Genomic DNA, 19067 nt, shown 5'->3' on the forward strand with positions numbered 1-19067 from the left:
TAAAGTCCATGCTGTTGTTTCTTTTCTTGTTTCTACTGTCATATTTTGAAGACCATACAAGATCTAGGATGCTGTCCATTTAATTTTTCAGAACCTGCTTTTTCTAGGAATGAAGAAGTCAAACTTAAAATCAACATGTTGTTTAAAGACGTAAACTCACTATATGGTGACCTTATACGATGTTTTCAGACACTTTATCACACAAGCCAGCTCTTGTTCTTTGGAACTCGTTTTTGGTTGTCTGTTACTTCGTATGCTCAAATTTGAAAGAGGCTACGACTTTTTTTTTTGCACTGTAGCCAATTTGTTTTCCGTTCACAATCAATCACAACAAGCCCACAAAGTGAAGGGTATACAGTTTATTTAATACTGGAGTATGCCGTAGCAAGTAACATGGTGTAAAAGAGCAGGCCGACAAAGGCATAATGCGGTACAATAAATGCAAAGTCTGCATGGCTGAGGCAGCACCGTAAAAATCAACATCTTCTATTTAGTGCCTTTTCATTGCACTCAATGTTAGGCTTTTAAAATTACAAAAAAAAAATATATATATATATATTTTCACTGATTTTGTTCACAAGTCCTCCTAGGACTTGAATCCCTTGGACATCCTGAGCGAGTTTTATAAAGCGTGTCAACTGTTTCATTCCTCCCAGGTCCCGTCAAGGCAATGCATAGATAGTCGGAATGAAGTCAGCTTCAAGTGAAGTACAACTGACTAGTATTACATAATGTTAAAGGCAATGCAATAACAATATAGATTTACCCAAAAAATACATTTCATACTGTACGCTTTGCACACAAGATACGCCAAAACAGATTAATTCAATAATGCCAAAGATATATAAACGCTAAGGCACGACAATTCAAATAAAAATAAACACAAGATACAGAAAGATATGATAAACTAAGAAACTAAGCGAAAAGACCAAAGGCAGGTGTGGCCATGTTGAAGAGGCTTCGTTTTAGAATTAAATTCTGTCTTGGTGTGGAGGAGGTAACCATCAGATTTCTTACATGGCCGACTTAGAACAGCCACGTGTAGTATGGTGGTTACGGCCAAATTCCGTTCTTGTGCAAAACTGGCAGTGAGTAAAGGCAGCCAAGAAGCTCCCCTTGTGCTGAGCATGGAAAGAGAAAGAGAACTCCTTATGGCTACAGAGCACCACGTTTATTGGATTTTTCTGATTCACCAGACTGCTGAGATGAAGAATTTTTGCTTTTCGTACCTGACGGCTAGTAGCCACACCGGGCCTCACTTCATGCACTTGACGCGTAATTAGAAGCACCGTAAATATAAAGAAAAGGCATTTGTGTACAAAGTAAAAGACTGAGACATGTGTACTCACAATGCAACTGAATAGAAGTAGGTGGCTCTTTATCTTTTGATTAAAAAAAAAAATGGATTATTTTTTTTTTTGCATTTTCTTCCTTCACCATGGCTTCACTTAAAGTAAAAAAAAAATCGTTCCCAAGTAACAGAACCAAAAATAAGCGTTGAGCCAGGCAGGCAACAAGTGCCTCAAGAAGCCACACGGTGAAGCGTTTTATTTGCGGCCCAACGTTTCCGCCAATTTCTTCAGTCTCTTCTTCAGCTCCAACGGGAACTTCTCATAACACTTTTTGCACACCGGCTTCATGTCAAACTCCACAAACTTGTTCCTAAAAGTAAAAGAAGCAGAATTATTTCCAGCCCAGTGTTGTCCACATTACTGCTAAAACCTGCTTACGCGTTTTATAAAAGCAGCAAAAGCCAAAGAGATGAGTATGTCCGAGTACGGCTCCTTCACTCTTAATCACTGGCAGCCCAAGGATCCTCTACACAGTGCAAAATACAGAGTTCTGGGAAATCTGAGCAGATGGGTACAGCATGCAACAAAATCAACGTCAACTTCAAACCAACCAAGGGCAAAAAGAAAAACATGAAGCAGGAAATGTAAAATGTGAAACATTATCCATACAAACCACCTTTGGCACTAGTGTGTTACTCTACAGACGGTTCACTTGCAGTTTTAGGGAGAGTAGGGTCAGGAGAAGGTTAAGTCTTAACCGGTAGTACTAGGGTGTTGTACCGTGTTAGTCATTATGAATGTAGAGAAAAGCCAAGCAAAATGAAACCTTTTATTGGCTAACTAAAAAGATTACAATAGGCAAGCTTACATCTTGCCTGAAGAAGGGGCCTGAGTTGCCTCGAAAGCTTGCCTATTGTAATCTTTTTAGTTAGCCAATAAAAGGGGTCATTTTGCTTGGCTTTTCTCTACAGTCTTAACCGGGAAAGTCAAAACTACTGCCATCAAAGCCAAAATGTGAAACAAGAATCATAGTTCATAAACCAAAATGGACTATACAATTGGATTTCACTAGCAAAATGCTGTGCATACTTGCAATCCTGAATGAATAAACGTCGTCACAGCCGACCTACTAACTTGTGAGGCCTCATCAATGATGTCAGAATCCTGCTACCTCTGAGGACTCACCCCTGGCAACCAGGAGCCACCTCCTAATGAAAGGCTTAACAAAATGGCCGCATCACTAAACAAAACGGCTTAGGAAATGGCGCACAATGATTTTCATCATTTTAAATACTTACGCAATTCAAAAGCAGGTGCCACAATTAACCATACAAGTACAAAATATGCATATGAAATATGACAGAAAGCCCTTACATTATATATACCGCGTTCCAAATTATTATGCAAATTGTATTTAAGTGTCATAAAGATTAAATATTTTGTTTTCAATTAAACTCATGGATGGTATTGTGTCTCAGGGCTCTTTTGATCACTGAAATCAATCTCGGACACCTGTGATAATTAGTTTGCCAGGTGAGCCCAATTATAGGAAAAACTACTAAAGAAGGATGTTTTACATTATTAAGCAGACCACCATTTTCAAGCAATATGGGAAAGAAAAAGGATCTCTTTGCTGCCGAAAAGCGTGAAATAGTTGAATGCCTTGGACAAGGTATGAAAACCTTAGATATCTCACGAAAACTTAAGCATGATCATCGTACTGTTAAAAGATTTGTGACTGACTCAGAGCACACACGGGTTCGTGCAGATAAAGACAAAACGAGGAAGGTTTCTGCCAGACAAATACATTGGATTAAGAGAGCAGCTGCTAAAATGCCATTACAAAGCAGCAAACAGGTATTTGAAGCTGCTGGTGCCTCTGGAGTCCTGCGAACATCAAGGAGCAGGATCCTCCAGAGGACTGCAGTTATGCATAAACCTTCTGCTCGGCCACCCCTAACCAATGCTCACAAGCAGAAACGACTGCAGTGGGCCCAGAACTACATGAAAACTAATTGTCAAACAGTCTTGTTTACAGATGAGTGCCGTGCAACCCTGGATGGTCCAGATGGATGGAGTGGTGGACGGCCACCATGTCCCAACAAGGCTGTGACATCAGCAAGGAGGTGGCGGAGTCATGTTTTGGGCCGGAATCATGGGGAGAGAGCTGGTCGGTCCCTGAAGGTGTGAAAATGACCTCTGAAAAGTATCTGGAGTTTCTGACTGACCACTTTCTTCCATGGTATAAAAAGAAGAACCATGCTTTCCATAACAAAATCATCTTTATGCATGACAATGCATCATCTCATGCTGCAAGGAATACCTCTGCATCATTGGCTGCTATCGGCATAAAAGGAGAGAAACTCATGGTGTGGCCCCCATCCTCCCCTGACCTCAATCCTATTGAGAACCTTTGGAGCAACCTCAAGCAATAGATCGATGAGGGTGGGAGGCAGTTTACATCCAAACAGCAGCTCTGGGAGGCTATTCTGACATCCTGCAAAGAAATTCAAGCAGAAACTCTCCAAAAACTCACAAGTTCAATGGATGCAAGAATTGTGAAGCTGCTATCAAATAAGGGGTCCTGTGTTAATACGTAACTTGACCTGTTAAGATGTTTTTCATTGAAATACCTTTTGATTTCAGTAAATATGACCTTCTAATGCTGCAAATTCAACAAATGACCATTTTCAGTTCTTTACAACCTATAAAATGTTTTGAAACTCTGTTGTGCGTAATAATTTGGAACAGTGCATTTCAAGTTTTTTATTTTTGAAAAACATACCGTTATCATTAGGAGGTTTGTTCAGTAACATTCAAATTATACTCTAATGGTTGATGACTCAAAAATTATGCTGACTGCCACTTGCATCGACTATTTAGGAAAATCAGAGAAAAATATAATTTGCATAATAATTTGGAACGCGGTGTAAACTGATCATTTTGTAACAACTGAAGGCAAAGTTTCACGCTTAATTATAGTCAAATTATTTTCTGGAGGAAATTCTTAACCAGGGGCGGCATGGTGGCGCAGTGGTAGCGCTGCTGCCTTGCAGTTAGAGGAGACCTGGGTTCGCTTCCCAGGTCCTCCCTGCGTGGAGTTTGCATGTTCTCCTCATGTCTGTGTGGGTTTACTCCCACAGTCCAAAGACATGCAGGTTAGGTCATTGGCAATCCTAGATTGTCCCTAGTGTGTGGGTGTGTGTGCCCTGTGGTGGGCTGGTGCCCTGCCCGGGGTTTGTTTCCTGCCTTGTGCCCTGTGTTGGCTGGGATTGGCTCCAGCAGAGCCCCGTGACCCTGTAGTTAGGATATAGTAGGTTGGATAATGGATGGATGGAATTCTTAACCATGAAAGTTATGTTCTTTTTATCACAGTTAAAGAATTTTTTTTTTTTTTTTTTTTTTTAAATCTACTTTATTCATAAAGGTGGCCTCTGCCTTATTTGTGGATTCGGCATCCATGGTTTTGCCAACTGCATTTTATAAAATGTTAAAAAAAGAAATAAATCCTGAATATTCTCAAAAAAGGACATTTGAAATTTCCACATGCAATGCTGCCTGTTAAATACGCACAAGAAACAGCGTGTGCAGGCTGATGCTGCTGAGGCGCCGTGTGCCTGCTAAGTCCAGCCAACCCTCAGTCCCAATGCATCCGCCCCTCTGTTCACTTGGTGTGCACAATCCTCTTTATGCTTTTATAGACGTTCTGAACATTCATGATTTCTCCAAATCAACAAAATGCCTTAAAACCATTTTACCACAGAAAAAGCGAACTGCAATTCTATGTTGTATTCAACACAACCAAGTTAACTGTACATTATCTATGTTTCAGATTGGGTTTCCTTACAAATATTCACTCTTCTTATCAAAATTGCTGGAATTCATGTTTATATCTACTATTTCTTGGGTTTTCTTGAAACTTTAAAAATGAGTTCCATATCTTTGCTGGGTTTTTTTGAGCCAGATAATGTATTTCTGAAGTCTTTTTTTTTTCTTTTGGAGACCTCTCGTAAAAGTTTATCATTTCTTAACATTATTTTTGATGCCATTTTGTTTTTTCAACAGATGGATTTCGTGTCATTTGTTGCCTTTGTAACACATCCCACAATGCACCGGGACAGTTGTCACTATAAGGAAAATTCTCACAATTCTAGTTTATTTATAAACTATGTGTTTTCTGTTGTGAGTTCTGGATTAAGATTTTGGCTTTGTTCTCTTTGACTTTCACTTTTGGGTTAGCATTTCTCAATTTGATCTCTGGTTTTGACTTTTGTTACTATTTTTTGATTCTGGCTGTCAGTACAAAGTCAGCGGCATCAATAAAATGATGAAATACTTACACTGTGTTATTACCAAGCCTACTGTAGAAACCTTTATTATGAAGCACCACTCTGTTGAATTGACAAGGCTATGCACATTCATAGTGTAGATTATTTTGAATAGTACAGTATTGTACTGTAGTTTGAAGTCTCATATTAGTCGATACCATTTGCAGGCGCACACAGATACTACAATGAACAGATCCCCAAACCTTGTGCTGGGTCTTAAAACAAGCTGCATTTAACTACATGTAGCATATACAGCAATATTGCCAGCACAACAAGATGAGAATCTTGGGTAATACAACTCAAAGGCTGATTGCAGAATGTTGGACGGGCAGCTAGAGAATGTGGAAACATTGTTGAACAAGGTAGTAGAAGATCGGGCAGAATTACGGATGGGGGAAACACATAAACATAAAGAACTACAGCCAGGCGTAGCCAGTGTAACAGAGCAAAAAACTTAACAACTATATTAGTGCAAAAGGCTCACATGACAGGCGATGGCCAAGTAAGTGCCCACAAGTGGTTAACAGCAAGCCTAAGGCAAGGACTACAGCAGATGAAGTGTGACGTAAAAATAACTGAGATATTCTTATCTGGCTACATTTACCAGTGAAGTTCTACATTTGAACATTTAGAACAATCTAGATTTGAACAGGCTGTTCAGCCCAACAAAGCTTGCCAGTCCTGTCTACTTAATTCTTCTAAAAAAAGTTTCTGTGGTTCTCTGTCAAAAAATAAACTTCCTAATGTTTGTGTGAAATTTACCCTTTACAAGTTTCCAAACTGTGTCCCCGTGTTCTTGATGAACTCATTTTAAAGTCACTGTCTTGACCCACTGGACTAATTCCTGTCATAATTTTAAACACTTCACTTGGGTCACCTCTTAATCTTCTTATGTTTAAACTGTAAAGGCTCAGCTCTTTTCATCTTTCCTCATAACTCATCCCCTGTAGCCCTTAAATCAGCCTAGTCGCTCTTCTCTGAACCTTCTCTAGTGCTGTTATGTCCTTTTGTAGCCTGGAGACCCAAACTGCACCCAGTACTCCAGACGAGGCCTCACCAGTGTGTTATAAAGCTTGAGCAGAACCTCCTGTGACTTGTACTCCACACATCAGGGCGCTATATAACCTGACATTCTGTTAGCCTTCTTACTGCCTTCTGAACACTTGTCTTTAAAATGCCACGTACTGTTGTAGAATGCTTTATATAAAATAGTGAAAATAATTTACTAATTCCAAAACATGTATAAACCATTTTATAAAATAAGACAGATTTAAATAAAAATTGATTTGATCACAATTTAAGGTGCAATTTTCATTATGTATGTAGCTACCTATAAAGCAACGTTTGGCAGTTTTTCTAAAGAGCAAAACCAAACAGGCTAAAAGCAGGGTGAGGATTAAGTATGTTTAAGTAGCAGGAAATAAAAGATGACAGAATAAAGCAGGAGACAAACAGAAGGAGGGAGGGAGGGAGTGAAGTGCAGCCCACCCCAGCCCGGGACAAGACAGCAACACACAATGGCAGGGCACTGAAACCAAAACAGAAGGAAATGGAGGGCCTTTGGACACTAACCAATGAAAGGAAAGGAGAGGTTGTGTAAAAGACTAAGAAAGGTTTACAAACAGATAGGCATTTTCTTTTTCTTGTCCTTGTCTTTGTCCTTGTCCTTGTCCTTGGAGTCCCGTTCTCGTTTGGCTAGTCGCCTCTTTAATTCTTCAGGCATTTTCTCGTAGCAGTGCTTGCAGACAGGCTTTAGATCAATCTCAACAAATTTGTCCCTAAAGAAAGTGGACAGAAAGAGGCAGAGAGAAAAGCAGAGTGGCAGCAGAATCAAAGACAGAGAAGGAGATGTGAAAAGGAAAGCAAGATTGCAGCTCACGCTACTTTAAAAATGGAGATGAACTGAAGGGATGCAGAACAGCATGTGGTAGACCAGGGCCACAGATCTCCTTGGTAAAGATAACAGAACTAGTCAGCCTAATAAATTCTATGAAGTTGCTACTTTCTACTACATTTCTTGGTAACTCGTTTCATATAAAGCCTAAGAGAAGTGAATCCCCTTTTCCATCAGTTACCATATTTTAAAAAACATCCGACCCTCACTCCATGTCCTCCTGTTACAATTCTAAACACTGCTTCCTTGTCTCCTTTTAATGTTTCTTAGGCCAGGGCTTCTCAACGCCTTTTTGGTGCCACATCTAATTTTTTTTTATCCATGTAAGTGTTTTCATGACCCACCAAGATAATTGAGCTCGATCCTCACTTCCACCTTGGTGAATCGAGCACAATTGTCTGATCTTACAGGTCCCCAATGCTAAATCAAGTGTGATGGTTAGAGCAGGAGGGGGTCTGACAGCAATCATCTAATGACCCATTTCCAATATAAACAATAGTAACATTCAACCCACAGTGGTTGAGGAACACTGTCTTAGGCAGTTCACGTCCTTCCATCTTCCTTTGGAAGGCATTCCCCAAAGTCTTGCAGTCACTCTAGTAACTCCAATCTGGACTTGCTCAGGTGTGGTTATGTTCTTCTAGTAATATGGAGAAACAAAAATGTGCGCAGTATACCAGCAGTGTCTGGGTGTGACGCTAAAACACCTTAACTATAAGCCAGCCAAACAATTAAGATGGACTGAAGTGGTCTCCTTTTGTTTGTAAAGCTTGTTATGGACTTACACTTCTTCAGCTTAGCCTATTTTAACTTGTGCTCTATCTGGTAGCATGCTGTGATTCCTCCAGTGTCTTCATCATAAGATGTACTTTCTACATCCAAGCGCCTTACGCTGCGTTTGTGTGCGGACAGGAGAGCTCCAACTGGTGTCGTTTTACCTTCCCACTTTATAACATTCGTGTCAGTTTATGTTTGCAAACTGGCAGAAATGCGAGTTTGCTCCCAGTTTATTACTTGGTCTGCAAAAAAGGCCATTAGAGATAAACTGTAATTTTTTTTGTGAAAATTGAACATATTAAAGGTCTGCTTGTGTTGCTGTCAAAGCAATTTGACCAAAAATGTTATTTCTGGTTGACCAGGTTATACTTTTTATTTTATACAAATGGTTGAGAGGAAAGATCAGGTTTACATCACAACTGCCAGCATTTGGGGAGCTTTGTTTTCTCCGAAATTGTCTGACTTGGAACTCCGACTTCATAGTGTGTTCACATGAAATTTCTGATTTGGAAACTCGGCTTTCCTGTCTGTCTGATAACACGTGAAAGCTGCATTAACTCATTTGTTGATTGCTCCTTTCTCTCTGCACTCATCTCTACCACTCACATGGCACATGCAAATACTAAATAGAAATAATAACATTAATTTGTTTGCATTTTTAAAAAGTGGATTCCTATAACTGGCAAACAAAGTCTGGAAAAAAACAGTTCCATAAAAACAGATAATCGAAATTCTAGGTGGACTTCCATACAAGTCTCTGAACCACAACTTCTCCAATGTAATTCAAATGTCTTTCAACATGCCTACTGTACTCGGTGTTGTACCGTGTTAGCCATTATGAATGCAGTGAAATGTCAAACCAAATGACCCCTTTTATTGGCTAACTAATAAGATTACAATATGCAAACTTTAGAGGCAACGCAGGCCCCTTCTTCAGGCAAGATGTAATGGACCTGAGGTACCTTGAAAGCTTGCATATTGTAATCTTTTTAGTTAGCCAATAAAAGGGGTCATTTGGCAGGACTTCTCACTACATGCCCACTTGAATTCTCTTGGACGTGGCTGTCTTTTCTTTTTAGAAAATGTTAACACTGTTTAGAATTTGGATTAAATTCTGAAATTCTCATAACATTTTCTAACTACTTTTACGAATTTCTTATTCAGTGTTCCAGGATAAAGCTTTGTTTTTTTTTCTTTTTAGTTTCCTTTTTTGTGATGTGCCTTCTTATGTTTAAGTATTGTACTTCATATGTAGATTTAATTTGTGTTTGAGTTTTTCAATCTACGTTTCAGACGTCTCTTAGCCTAACTGGAGACTTCCAAGGTCTTTCTTGTTTGCCGAGTAAGGACAAATTAGCTAATTACCTAGTCAGGAGGGGTATATTCATTTACCATTTGTGCATATTTTCTGCTTGATTTATTCAGTCTCTTAATTGTTCTCGTTAGTCTGGCTATGTAAGAGAGGGCAGTGCAGGCTCTTTTTTCTTTGGAGACGGCACTCATTTAACGTGGGTAGTGACATCCTTTACATGTTCTATAACTCTGTGATAGCTTGTCTGTAATCAGTAACTTTAATCAATCAACAAGCTGATTAAGAAGGCAGGCTCAGTTATGGGACACCCTCTGGACCTGCTGGAGGTGGTATTGGAGGAGAGGATGAAGACAAAACTGACGGCCATTATGAACAATGCTAAACATCCTTTCTCTGACACTTCAGCATTGTTGACTTTTAGGTAACAAATTATTCAGCAAATTATGGCACTGCACCTTCAGTAGTACGCCTTTATAGTGCCTCACCATGACCACTCTCTTATCAGTAGCCAAATCAGAAGTTTTTATTCTTCTTTTCTGTAATTCTTGTTTGTGTTTGAGGGAGAATGTTGTTTGTTATAATATTCTATACTTATTGAGCTTCTCCAAAAGGTAATTGTCCCCATGGATCAAACAATCTATCCATCTATGCATCTATCTATATACTGTGGCCTGATATAACCTTTTAAATTCAGTTCACAGCCTACACTACATTTTTATTATTTTGGGTTGGGTCGGGATAGGTTCATTCCTGTGACATTGCTCATGAATGCCATTTGTAAAAGAACGACTGTCATTTTAAGGTACGGAGCAAATAAATAAACCTCATAAGGAGACAGACAAGTGGAGGAAACAAAACAAACTTGCAGAAATGAACAAATAAAAGCATACACAAAGTCCTAGATGTCATCTGCATATCTAAATGATGGGAAATCACAAAGTCCAGCTGTTTATGGACGAAGTGCAAGATCTTGCTAAAAGAATGGTGTGGCTATTGGTAAAATGAGTTAAGGAGATGACAGGTGCCCTGCCTTCCTTGGAACAACACAACGGTCTACTACAGGTATACAGTGACGTTTCCACATTGATACTTATGAGACCTTAGGGATACAGAAGTAAGCTGCATGAGCTTGTATCCTGAAGGTTAAGTTTTGGCCCGAAAGAAACAATCAGTAAACATTTCTGTTCTCTACAGTGTGGAACAATCACTATCAGCAGGTAACCCGCCCTGCAAGTCAGCAGTGGAAGGATAACCTCAGGTTGTGATCTCACAATAGACAGGAGAATAGTGACAGGTGGGAGCAGATAGGTGTCACTAGAGAAAGGCGTCAAATCTGTTTGACACCCACGCGGGTGACAAAACACCTTTAAAATGCTTTTCTAATATCCTGTCATGCCATACCTACACCATTCACACAGATTTAGATCGGGTGGATGTTGAGGGCGTTTATTTTTCACTGCAGTTGGTAATATCATTTCCTAGGTGATGACATAAACTGCCTGCCTCTTTGGCTTCGTTTCCACTGTCAAGTGCACCTGTATTTGTACCATTCAGCCGGATACAACTCAGCTGCAGGTTGACATGCTTTCTGGCCAATTACACTAAGGTGTGGACTGGGTAGTGTGAAAATAAAAGTAGGATAAATATAAATGTAGGCTTCTTTTATATTTAGAAGTGTGCACGGAGGATTATCAACGTGCACTGCAATTCTTGTGCTCATTCAGCAGACTAACTGTAGACACAATACGGTGAAACCTCTAAGCCCCACAAGTATGACATTGCTACAGAAGGTGATTATCGTAATGGGTACCCTGGTGCACTGCTTGATGGTAGCAAGCAATTATGGCAGCTGGAGTTGAACACAGCTGATTGTTCGTTGACTTCATGTGGTTATATCTAAGGTTTCGGGTGGAAGGACATTCATCTTAAGGCTGTAAACCTTGAAATTGGCATTCATGGAGCACTAGCTGTGAAACTGTGTTTCATACAATGTCATCAAAGTTAACTGAAATGGAAACGTACAGACTTGTAAATCTACAAAATAAAAGCCTTTTCTAGCTCCCATGAGGTACACTTTCAAGAAATGCCTCAGTCTAACCACGTCAACCAGAACTTTCTGCACTAAAGTCTGGCTGTTTCCGGGATGGCCCTCAGTAAAATGCGACATTATCATGAGATGACAGTGACAAGCTGAGAAAAAAATGCTGTCATCGCATCTATAACTTGTGTCCATAATTTAAAATGGCCTCAAAAGGATATGAGATGCAGCTCATGTCATTTTTGACTTTTTATTACTGGATTTCATTATGTAGCTGCACCAACGTACAGTAAATTAGCATACCTCAGGACTTTTTTTTTTTTTTAAAACCTTAAAGGTGCAAACATTTTTTACCCATAACCTGACTGTTAATAATAATAATAATACTTAATATATAGCACCTTTACCATGTTCCATTGATGCTAATGACCTTTACAGAATATGTCATCCTGGTTGTACCTTTTCTTAATTAAAAAATTTAAACTGGGACATTTTAGCGATAACATGGTTAACAAATGAATGAACAATGTTCCTGAAGATCGAACATCTTGTGCCAGCTGTAATGAATCAGTTTATTGACTTTAGGGCACTTTGGTGGCTGTCTCACTTCATGAATTAAACAATAGGCATTGTGTGGACTTACTTGAGGGTGAGCTTGGTATTGCATGTCGAGCACGCAAAGCAGTTGACACACCACGCCTTGTTCAAAGCAGAAACAACTGTGTGGGGGGGAAAAAAACAAAAGAGTCTTAGCAACATCACCACCATAAACAGTATGAACACATAGAAGTTAACAAGTTGCCGACCCATCTGTGCAATACACAGACTTATGTTATACACATTTTTATTTTAATAAATAATCCACTGCTTATAATTTAATTCTTTATAGCAGCTCTGTTGTGTGCACCAGTTTGCTCCTGTGAAAGACTCAGTCTGGTTATAAACCGGACTGTACAAACAATGCTGCCAGTTTTATTAATGACATTAAACTAATAGTGTGAGGAGATAGTTCAGCTGTAGAAAAAAGACCACTTACACAGGGTTTAAAAACATGGCCGACTAGGCACTTCTAAAACTCACCACCACTAGGTGGTGCCAAAGAGTAAAGCTCAGCTATTTCCAAGTGCCATAGAGTGTCAGAATGACAGACGTGCCAGTAGCATAGCAGCAGAATTCAAATTATTAGAACAATACCAAAATTACTGTTCTTACACCAAAGAGTGTTACTGAACCACTCTTGACGCTCACTGTACTGTCTCACTCACTTTCAATGGCAATTACCTCGGGAGAAATGAAGTACCATCTACTGTTTCATTTATAAAGTGCTTAGGGGTTGTTCCCACTACAAAACACACTGTACCCAAACTGGTCATTTACTTCAATTGTCATTTAAGTTGTAGTGATGGGGAAACATACTTTTAACTGAAGTTCCATTTTTATACTTTTTTCTCCTGTAGTCCAAAGTCATGTAGGTTAGGTGGATTGGTGATGCTGAACTGGCCCTGATGTGTGTGCGAGTGTGTGTGTGTGTTTGTTCACCCTGGTGCCCAGTTTAGGGATCTTGTGCCCAATGCATGCTGGGATAGGCTACAGCTACCACGTTACCTTGCTCAGGATAAGTGGGTATAAAAATAAAAAAAAGATGGATAGATTTATATACTCATTAAGGTTCTTAATATAACATTTTTTCACACATGATGTAAATGTGTACTTAATTATTATAATGTTTGACATTGTAAATTTATTAGAGTGAATCTTTGGGATGCATAGACCTTGTCAAGACTGATTTTTTTTTTTTACATTAACAAGTAGTTGATCATAAAATGTCTTTTATAAAACATTTTTACATTTACAATAATTTTCTCTTTGAGATACAAAAAAAGAAAAAGAAATTACCATCTCCTTCAATCACCCGGTTACAGTGGTAGCACACATCTCCAAAGAGCTGTTGGGATTTAGAAGACAGAAAATAGAAATGACTGTTAAGGATATTTGAAATCCACTGTGAAACTAACATTCACACTTTTCAACATTAAAGCTGAATGGGAGGTAAATGAATGCTGCTGCTTAAACATTATTTTTATTTATCACATGAAAGTCATTAAGAGGAATGATGTATATCATCTAAAACATCCTGACACAAGCAAACTGATGCAAGTATCTGCCACACTGCAGTGATCCTGATGCCCATGTTTAAACTATTGTGCATTTGACAGATTAGCAGAACAAAATAATGTGTACATCTAGGAATCAATCTATAGAATGTCATAGTGTATAAATAGAGTTAGTCATGTCTTATTACTAAATTGATATGGAGTTTTAGATTAGAAAAGCTTTATTAATCCCAAGGGGAAATTCAGATGCATATATCAGAAGAAAGATAAAAAAAACAAGGATACCGACTCACAGGAGAAATAATAAGCCCATCAACAATCAATAAAGAGTTATAAGGTTTAACTGTATACTGTACAGTTTAATTTCTAGAAAGGTCTTTTTGTAAAAATAAACATTTTCCTGCTGCAATGTGAATACACAACAAAAGGTACATTCAAATTTCAGCTAAACCATTACAAGTTATGAAATGAAACACTTGCATCAGTGTTTGGTATACGTAAGGAGAATTGTCATCTACAGCACTGAAACGCCGTCACTCACCTGATTGTAGTGAGTCTCACAATAAGCCAGGCCCTTTCTCTCATAATGCCGGTGGCCCAGGAATGGCTTCTCACACTTCGCGCATACAAAGTGCTGCAGAACAAAGTCAGCAGTTTTAGTTTTTTCATGTCATACAATTATGCTTGCAAAAATCAGTACAAAAGATATTTGTAACAATCCCTGTTTCTGAAAAGCTGAGCAATATAATAATATTTTATGCCAGGGAGGCCCATTAGGGATCTCAGGTACAAGCTAGTTAATATAGTGCGGGCAGGACGTCAGCTTTAAAACACTCTAAATAGTATTACTAGACAACCACAAACACATATCCTAAAATAACGGACTGTGTCTGAGCCCCCTAGTTGATTACTCCTGGGGTGAAAATGTTGATTGAAAATAGTGAGGAACAATAGTGAGGAGCCCCCTTTGTCAGTGGTGTGCCTAACAGAAACAATAAGAAAACCAGAAGTGACTGACATGTAAAAAGGAAATGACTGACAAAACACAACATACAACGAAACACTCCAAAATGAATTATGGAATAACCCTGAATAAATGTAACAATATCATAAAAAAGGAAACCAACATCTGAAGAACCTTTCCTTGTGTGCTTCCTCCAAATCTCCTGACAAAGCTTAGTTTGCCTTGTACTACAACTATGCAAAAACACCTTAGTGTACATAATTTACATGACCTGCGGCTTCAGGCCTGGAGTTTTATCCTGGCTATGATTCTTCAGCCAAAGCTGGACAATGCTAGAGGAGATAAAGTTTAAATCAAATTTTTTTAAAATTTTTGCACAACACATAGGTATGTATTACATACAGAAGTACAAAAAATCTATAGTGTGTGCCATCTACTGGAATTCAAAAAACAATGTATTTAATAGAAACTTGCAATACAAAATGTCAATAGACAACACAGTGTATAATTTTACTAAGCTCAATTAATAATATTGCATATTAAAAAAATAAGTGGTATACATGGGGTCAAAGGTTTCTCTAAATAGGTGCAACAGAATGATGTTTTTTGCTTATAGAGCTATGCTTGTAGCTTTAGGTTAAGCCAAATGAAAAAAGGAATAAGCAATACCTTGCTGAACTGACTCATAATACATATTTGTCTACTATACAATAAAACACTAAAGCCTGTGTGTTCACTCCCTCTGAGAAATTTGATTGGTCACTTTAGCTTTGGTGTGATTAGTCAGTTTGGCTTTGGTGATGTAATGAAAAAGGAAGTACGAGTGTGAAGGGGAGAGGAGTAAAGGCGTATGGGGCACGCTAAGCGAGTCTCCTTGAAAGACAGAAAGTATTAAACCAGACAGGAGGCAAGAAAGAGCAAGTAAAGAGACGTTCACGCACGTGGGGACTGAAGAAAGGTGCTGAAGGTACACGTGGGACAAGAGAGCGCAAATTTAAAAAAAATTATTCTATTACCTATTTCTGACAGATTCAATGACTAGTATAATATATAACATAAAAAAATCACAATATTATCATATTTTCACTTAAGTATTAGGGGGGCAAATAAAAAGTCCCTTTTCATCCTTCAGAAATAACACTTCTGGTTGTTTGACTCTGGTGAGAAGTTTATTTAATGAAACAGAGAGCGAAGATTGTGACTGCTCTTAATAAAGCGGACCAGTGAAACTACTACAACACCTGATGTTGCGATGGTGTCATGTGTCTTGCATTGTGTTGTTTAATTCTGCTGTAAATTTCTAGCAACTATGTTGCTTGGCAATAAAGTTCAAGTTCATAGGTTCACAAGAAACAGTGGAAGGAATTACTTTTTCTACTATGCGGTAAATAAAGTGATTTTTTTATTTTTAGTTTAAGAGATATTATTCATTTTTTTTTTATAAAAAGCAATACAGAATCATACCACAATGTATTTGGTATCAGGCCTTCTTGAAATATCATTTGTGTTAGCAGAGACAGTTTTCATCCAAATATTCAGTATAAAACTCAACTCAAACAGTGTTATTGGCCGATTCCATGCACTTGTAACTTGGTGTTGGAGAATTCCTGGTGTGCCGTGGGAACCGTTATTATAGCCTTATTAGTCATGCATTCTGACGAGTATAATACTGCATAATTTATTTATTTCACTTTGCGTGTATATGAGGTCCTCACTGTAAGACACCCCGCTATAAGCTCTTTGGCCTGTATAGTGCTGATTATTTGAGACAGTGTCTCTTTATAGAACTTTCTTCTCCTGGAAATACATGTCTGCCCACAAAAGATGACGGAAATGTCTTGCAGATGAACAGATTTTTTTTGTTGTGAATGTTGAATGTTAGCAATAAAAAAAGGAAAGATGTCAATGGGATTGCACAGTGTTATACTGTAAAGTTACCAAACTTAACTATGACAATCTGCACACATCGGACAGTGCAGGTTTACTCACAGCTGCCCACTTCATCAGGCTCTGCTTCAGTTCACTATGAAGCAATTGGAGTTTTTTGCAGGAGGAGATAATGGAGATTCTGATTATTCTGTTTGTCACTCCTCCTCTGATTCAAATGCATACCATCTTCAAACTTTCAGCCACAATAAGCACATCTCTGTCTTCTTGAAGTAAGGAACTTTGATTAATTAAGTGTCATTAATTATAGTACATTATTTTTTTTAATGTATTAATTTCCTTGTGTACTGCACTGTATTATTTTTTTTATTTTAGGGTGAATAACATACTTTGGGGAGGTACTGATGCCTGGCTCACTTCAACAACTTGTACATTATTTCTTGTGGGGGAAAACAGTGCCACTATATATATTAGCCTTGTATGATGCGGCTTTGTGTACTTAACTGATCAGCACTGCTTATTTGGCTATTAAGATTAAAAACTCCCTCTTACATGAGTGCTATGCTAAAATCTTATTTGGCATCTCTCCATAATGTGATGATTTAAGTAACAATTGTTTCAAATTTTTAGTAGATAAAAGTCAGTCTGAATTGTAAGCCGCTGTTGTAAGGAAAGAATGACACATTCAGTAGGCGTTTGTTTCCCAATTTATGGAAAGTTCAAAGCACCCATTATCACGACTTTAAAAGTATATATCTTATTTCATTTAACATTATGATAAAACTGTATTTAAAATATCACAATCTGAAGGCCAGGAGCAAATATGTGATCTGGAATTCCTGGACTCTGTATTCACAAACTTGTGTGTTGATCTTTTGAGCCTCAATAGTATTTTTGACATATGGTGATATGCTCCCACCTCTCCACCACTGTCAGTCCAACCCTCTGTAAATTCAAGAATGTCATAAGCCTAAGATAATAATTTTGCTTTTGTACTACTTTGTAGTAATTTTCAGTCTTTTATAATTTTGGTTAAATTTTAATTTAGTGGCATTGGTCTTTCTGATACACTTTTCTTCAGTGTTCTTCCCATGCTGTCTAATTAAAATGTTTGAATGCTTCTCTAATAGATATCTACCTCTCTTTGTTGTTGATACAAATCATAAACAAGATCAATATACGACTTACAAAGGAACCTCACGTGTGGTGATGTGTGAGGAGCTTTAAGTGGCCTTGGGGATGACACACAGAAAATGAAGACTGAATGTAAAGCAAAGTTAGAAAGGATTATGACGAAAATGAACAAAATAGGGGGATATGAAGAAGAGAGACTGTGTGAAGGGAGTTCAATCACGGGGCAAACAGAAGCAGAATGACACTGTTTGTGGGTATTGGTCACATGGCAGAGAATTTCTAAACAAAGAAGTGCAGGGTATGAGGGTAAGGAAGACTTAGATGGAAGTGGTCATGGAAAGTTCTGAAGAATGGAGGCAATATCTGTCCCTTTCACTTGTGGGTACAGTCCATAGCTTCAGTAAGTAAGTGACTTTGGTGAGACGCTTTCCAGTGGCTGAGAAATCTAAAACCCTATTTTCACACTTTGTCTTCGTCCATACATTAAAACTGGGCAGTGGTTTCCTTTTGTCCATACTATACTATGTTATATGTCTTTAACAGAACTGACTCATACAGGCAAGTGAAATCATTGTAACGTACCTCCACGTGCCATTGCTTGCCCATGGCATTAACCACACGTCCCTCGATAGGCCTACGGCATGCGCCACAGATAGGAACCCCCATCTTGTCATGGCAAGGCAGGCAGTACAGTTCACCTTTAAGCTCCCGGGCATCTGCAGTCAACTCCTTGCTGTAAAAATCAAGTTGGAACAATAAGAATCAGGACACTCATCAGTTACACACAAGGGCATGAACTAATTTAGAAATACTTTTACTAAAATCAAAATGACACATGTATCCCAAATGTGTCCACATAAAGAAAAAATAAAACCAGACATCATCAAAAGAAATATTTGTATGACACAACTAACACTATTATGTACTTTGATTTGATAGTTCACAAGGTATTATTAATTTTGTTTTTTGATAATTGATCAGAAACTTTTCATTAGCCTTTTACTTTAAGATCATGATCTTTTTTACACAAAACATATTATTTCTAACACAGTTTTTTTAAATTTATAATATGCAATATACGTTAATTTTCAAATCATAAATGTGGTCTATTAATTATTCAACATTGTAAATGTGCATTGTATAATATGGTATAATGTTCCGTAAATGTTAAATAAATGTTGTTTACAGCCCTTAAGACATTAAGATGAGGCGTGTGCCGCTTTAATAGTTGTGCACATTTAAAACACAACAGTTCAACATGTCATGTACAGTAACAGACACGTTTAGATGTCTGAGCGACAAGACAACTAACCCTGTTCAAAATGTG

General features: G+C 38.2%; 1 protein-coding gene across 6 annotated transcripts in view; it reads right to left on the reverse strand.

Annotated features, from left to right (window-relative positions):
• Positions 1-344: 344 nt before the first annotated feature.
• lims2 (LIM and senescent cell antigen-like domains 2) overlaps positions 345-19067 on the reverse strand; it is a 189006-nt gene continuing 170283 nt past the window's right edge. For 3 of the 6 annotated variants that reach the window (XM_051927235.1, XM_051927234.1, XM_051927232.1), the window contains exons 6-11: positions 18323-18473; positions 14297-14389; positions 13538-13586; positions 12285-12360; positions 7193-7398; positions 1575-1662 (exon numbers count right to left, since the gene is read on the reverse strand). In XM_051927235.1, coding sequence (XP_051783195.1) covers positions 7236-7398; positions 12285-12360; positions 13538-13586; positions 14297-14389; positions 18323-18473 — 532 coding nt within the window. In that variant the 3' untranslated portion in view covers positions 1575-1662; positions 7193-7235. Of the gene's footprint in view, positions 1663-7192; positions 7399-12284; positions 12361-13537; positions 13587-14296; positions 14390-18322; positions 18474-19067 lie in introns of all 6 variants that reach the window. The other 3 variants (XM_051927236.1, XM_051927233.1, XM_028800907.2) reach the window with 3 other exon arrangements.

This window comes from Erpetoichthys calabaricus, chromosome 4, assembly GCF_900747795.2.
Source record: "Erpetoichthys calabaricus chromosome 4, fErpCal1.3, whole genome shotgun sequence".
Taxonomy (NCBI): Eukaryota; Metazoa; Chordata; class Cladistia; order Polypteriformes; family Polypteridae; genus Erpetoichthys; species Erpetoichthys calabaricus.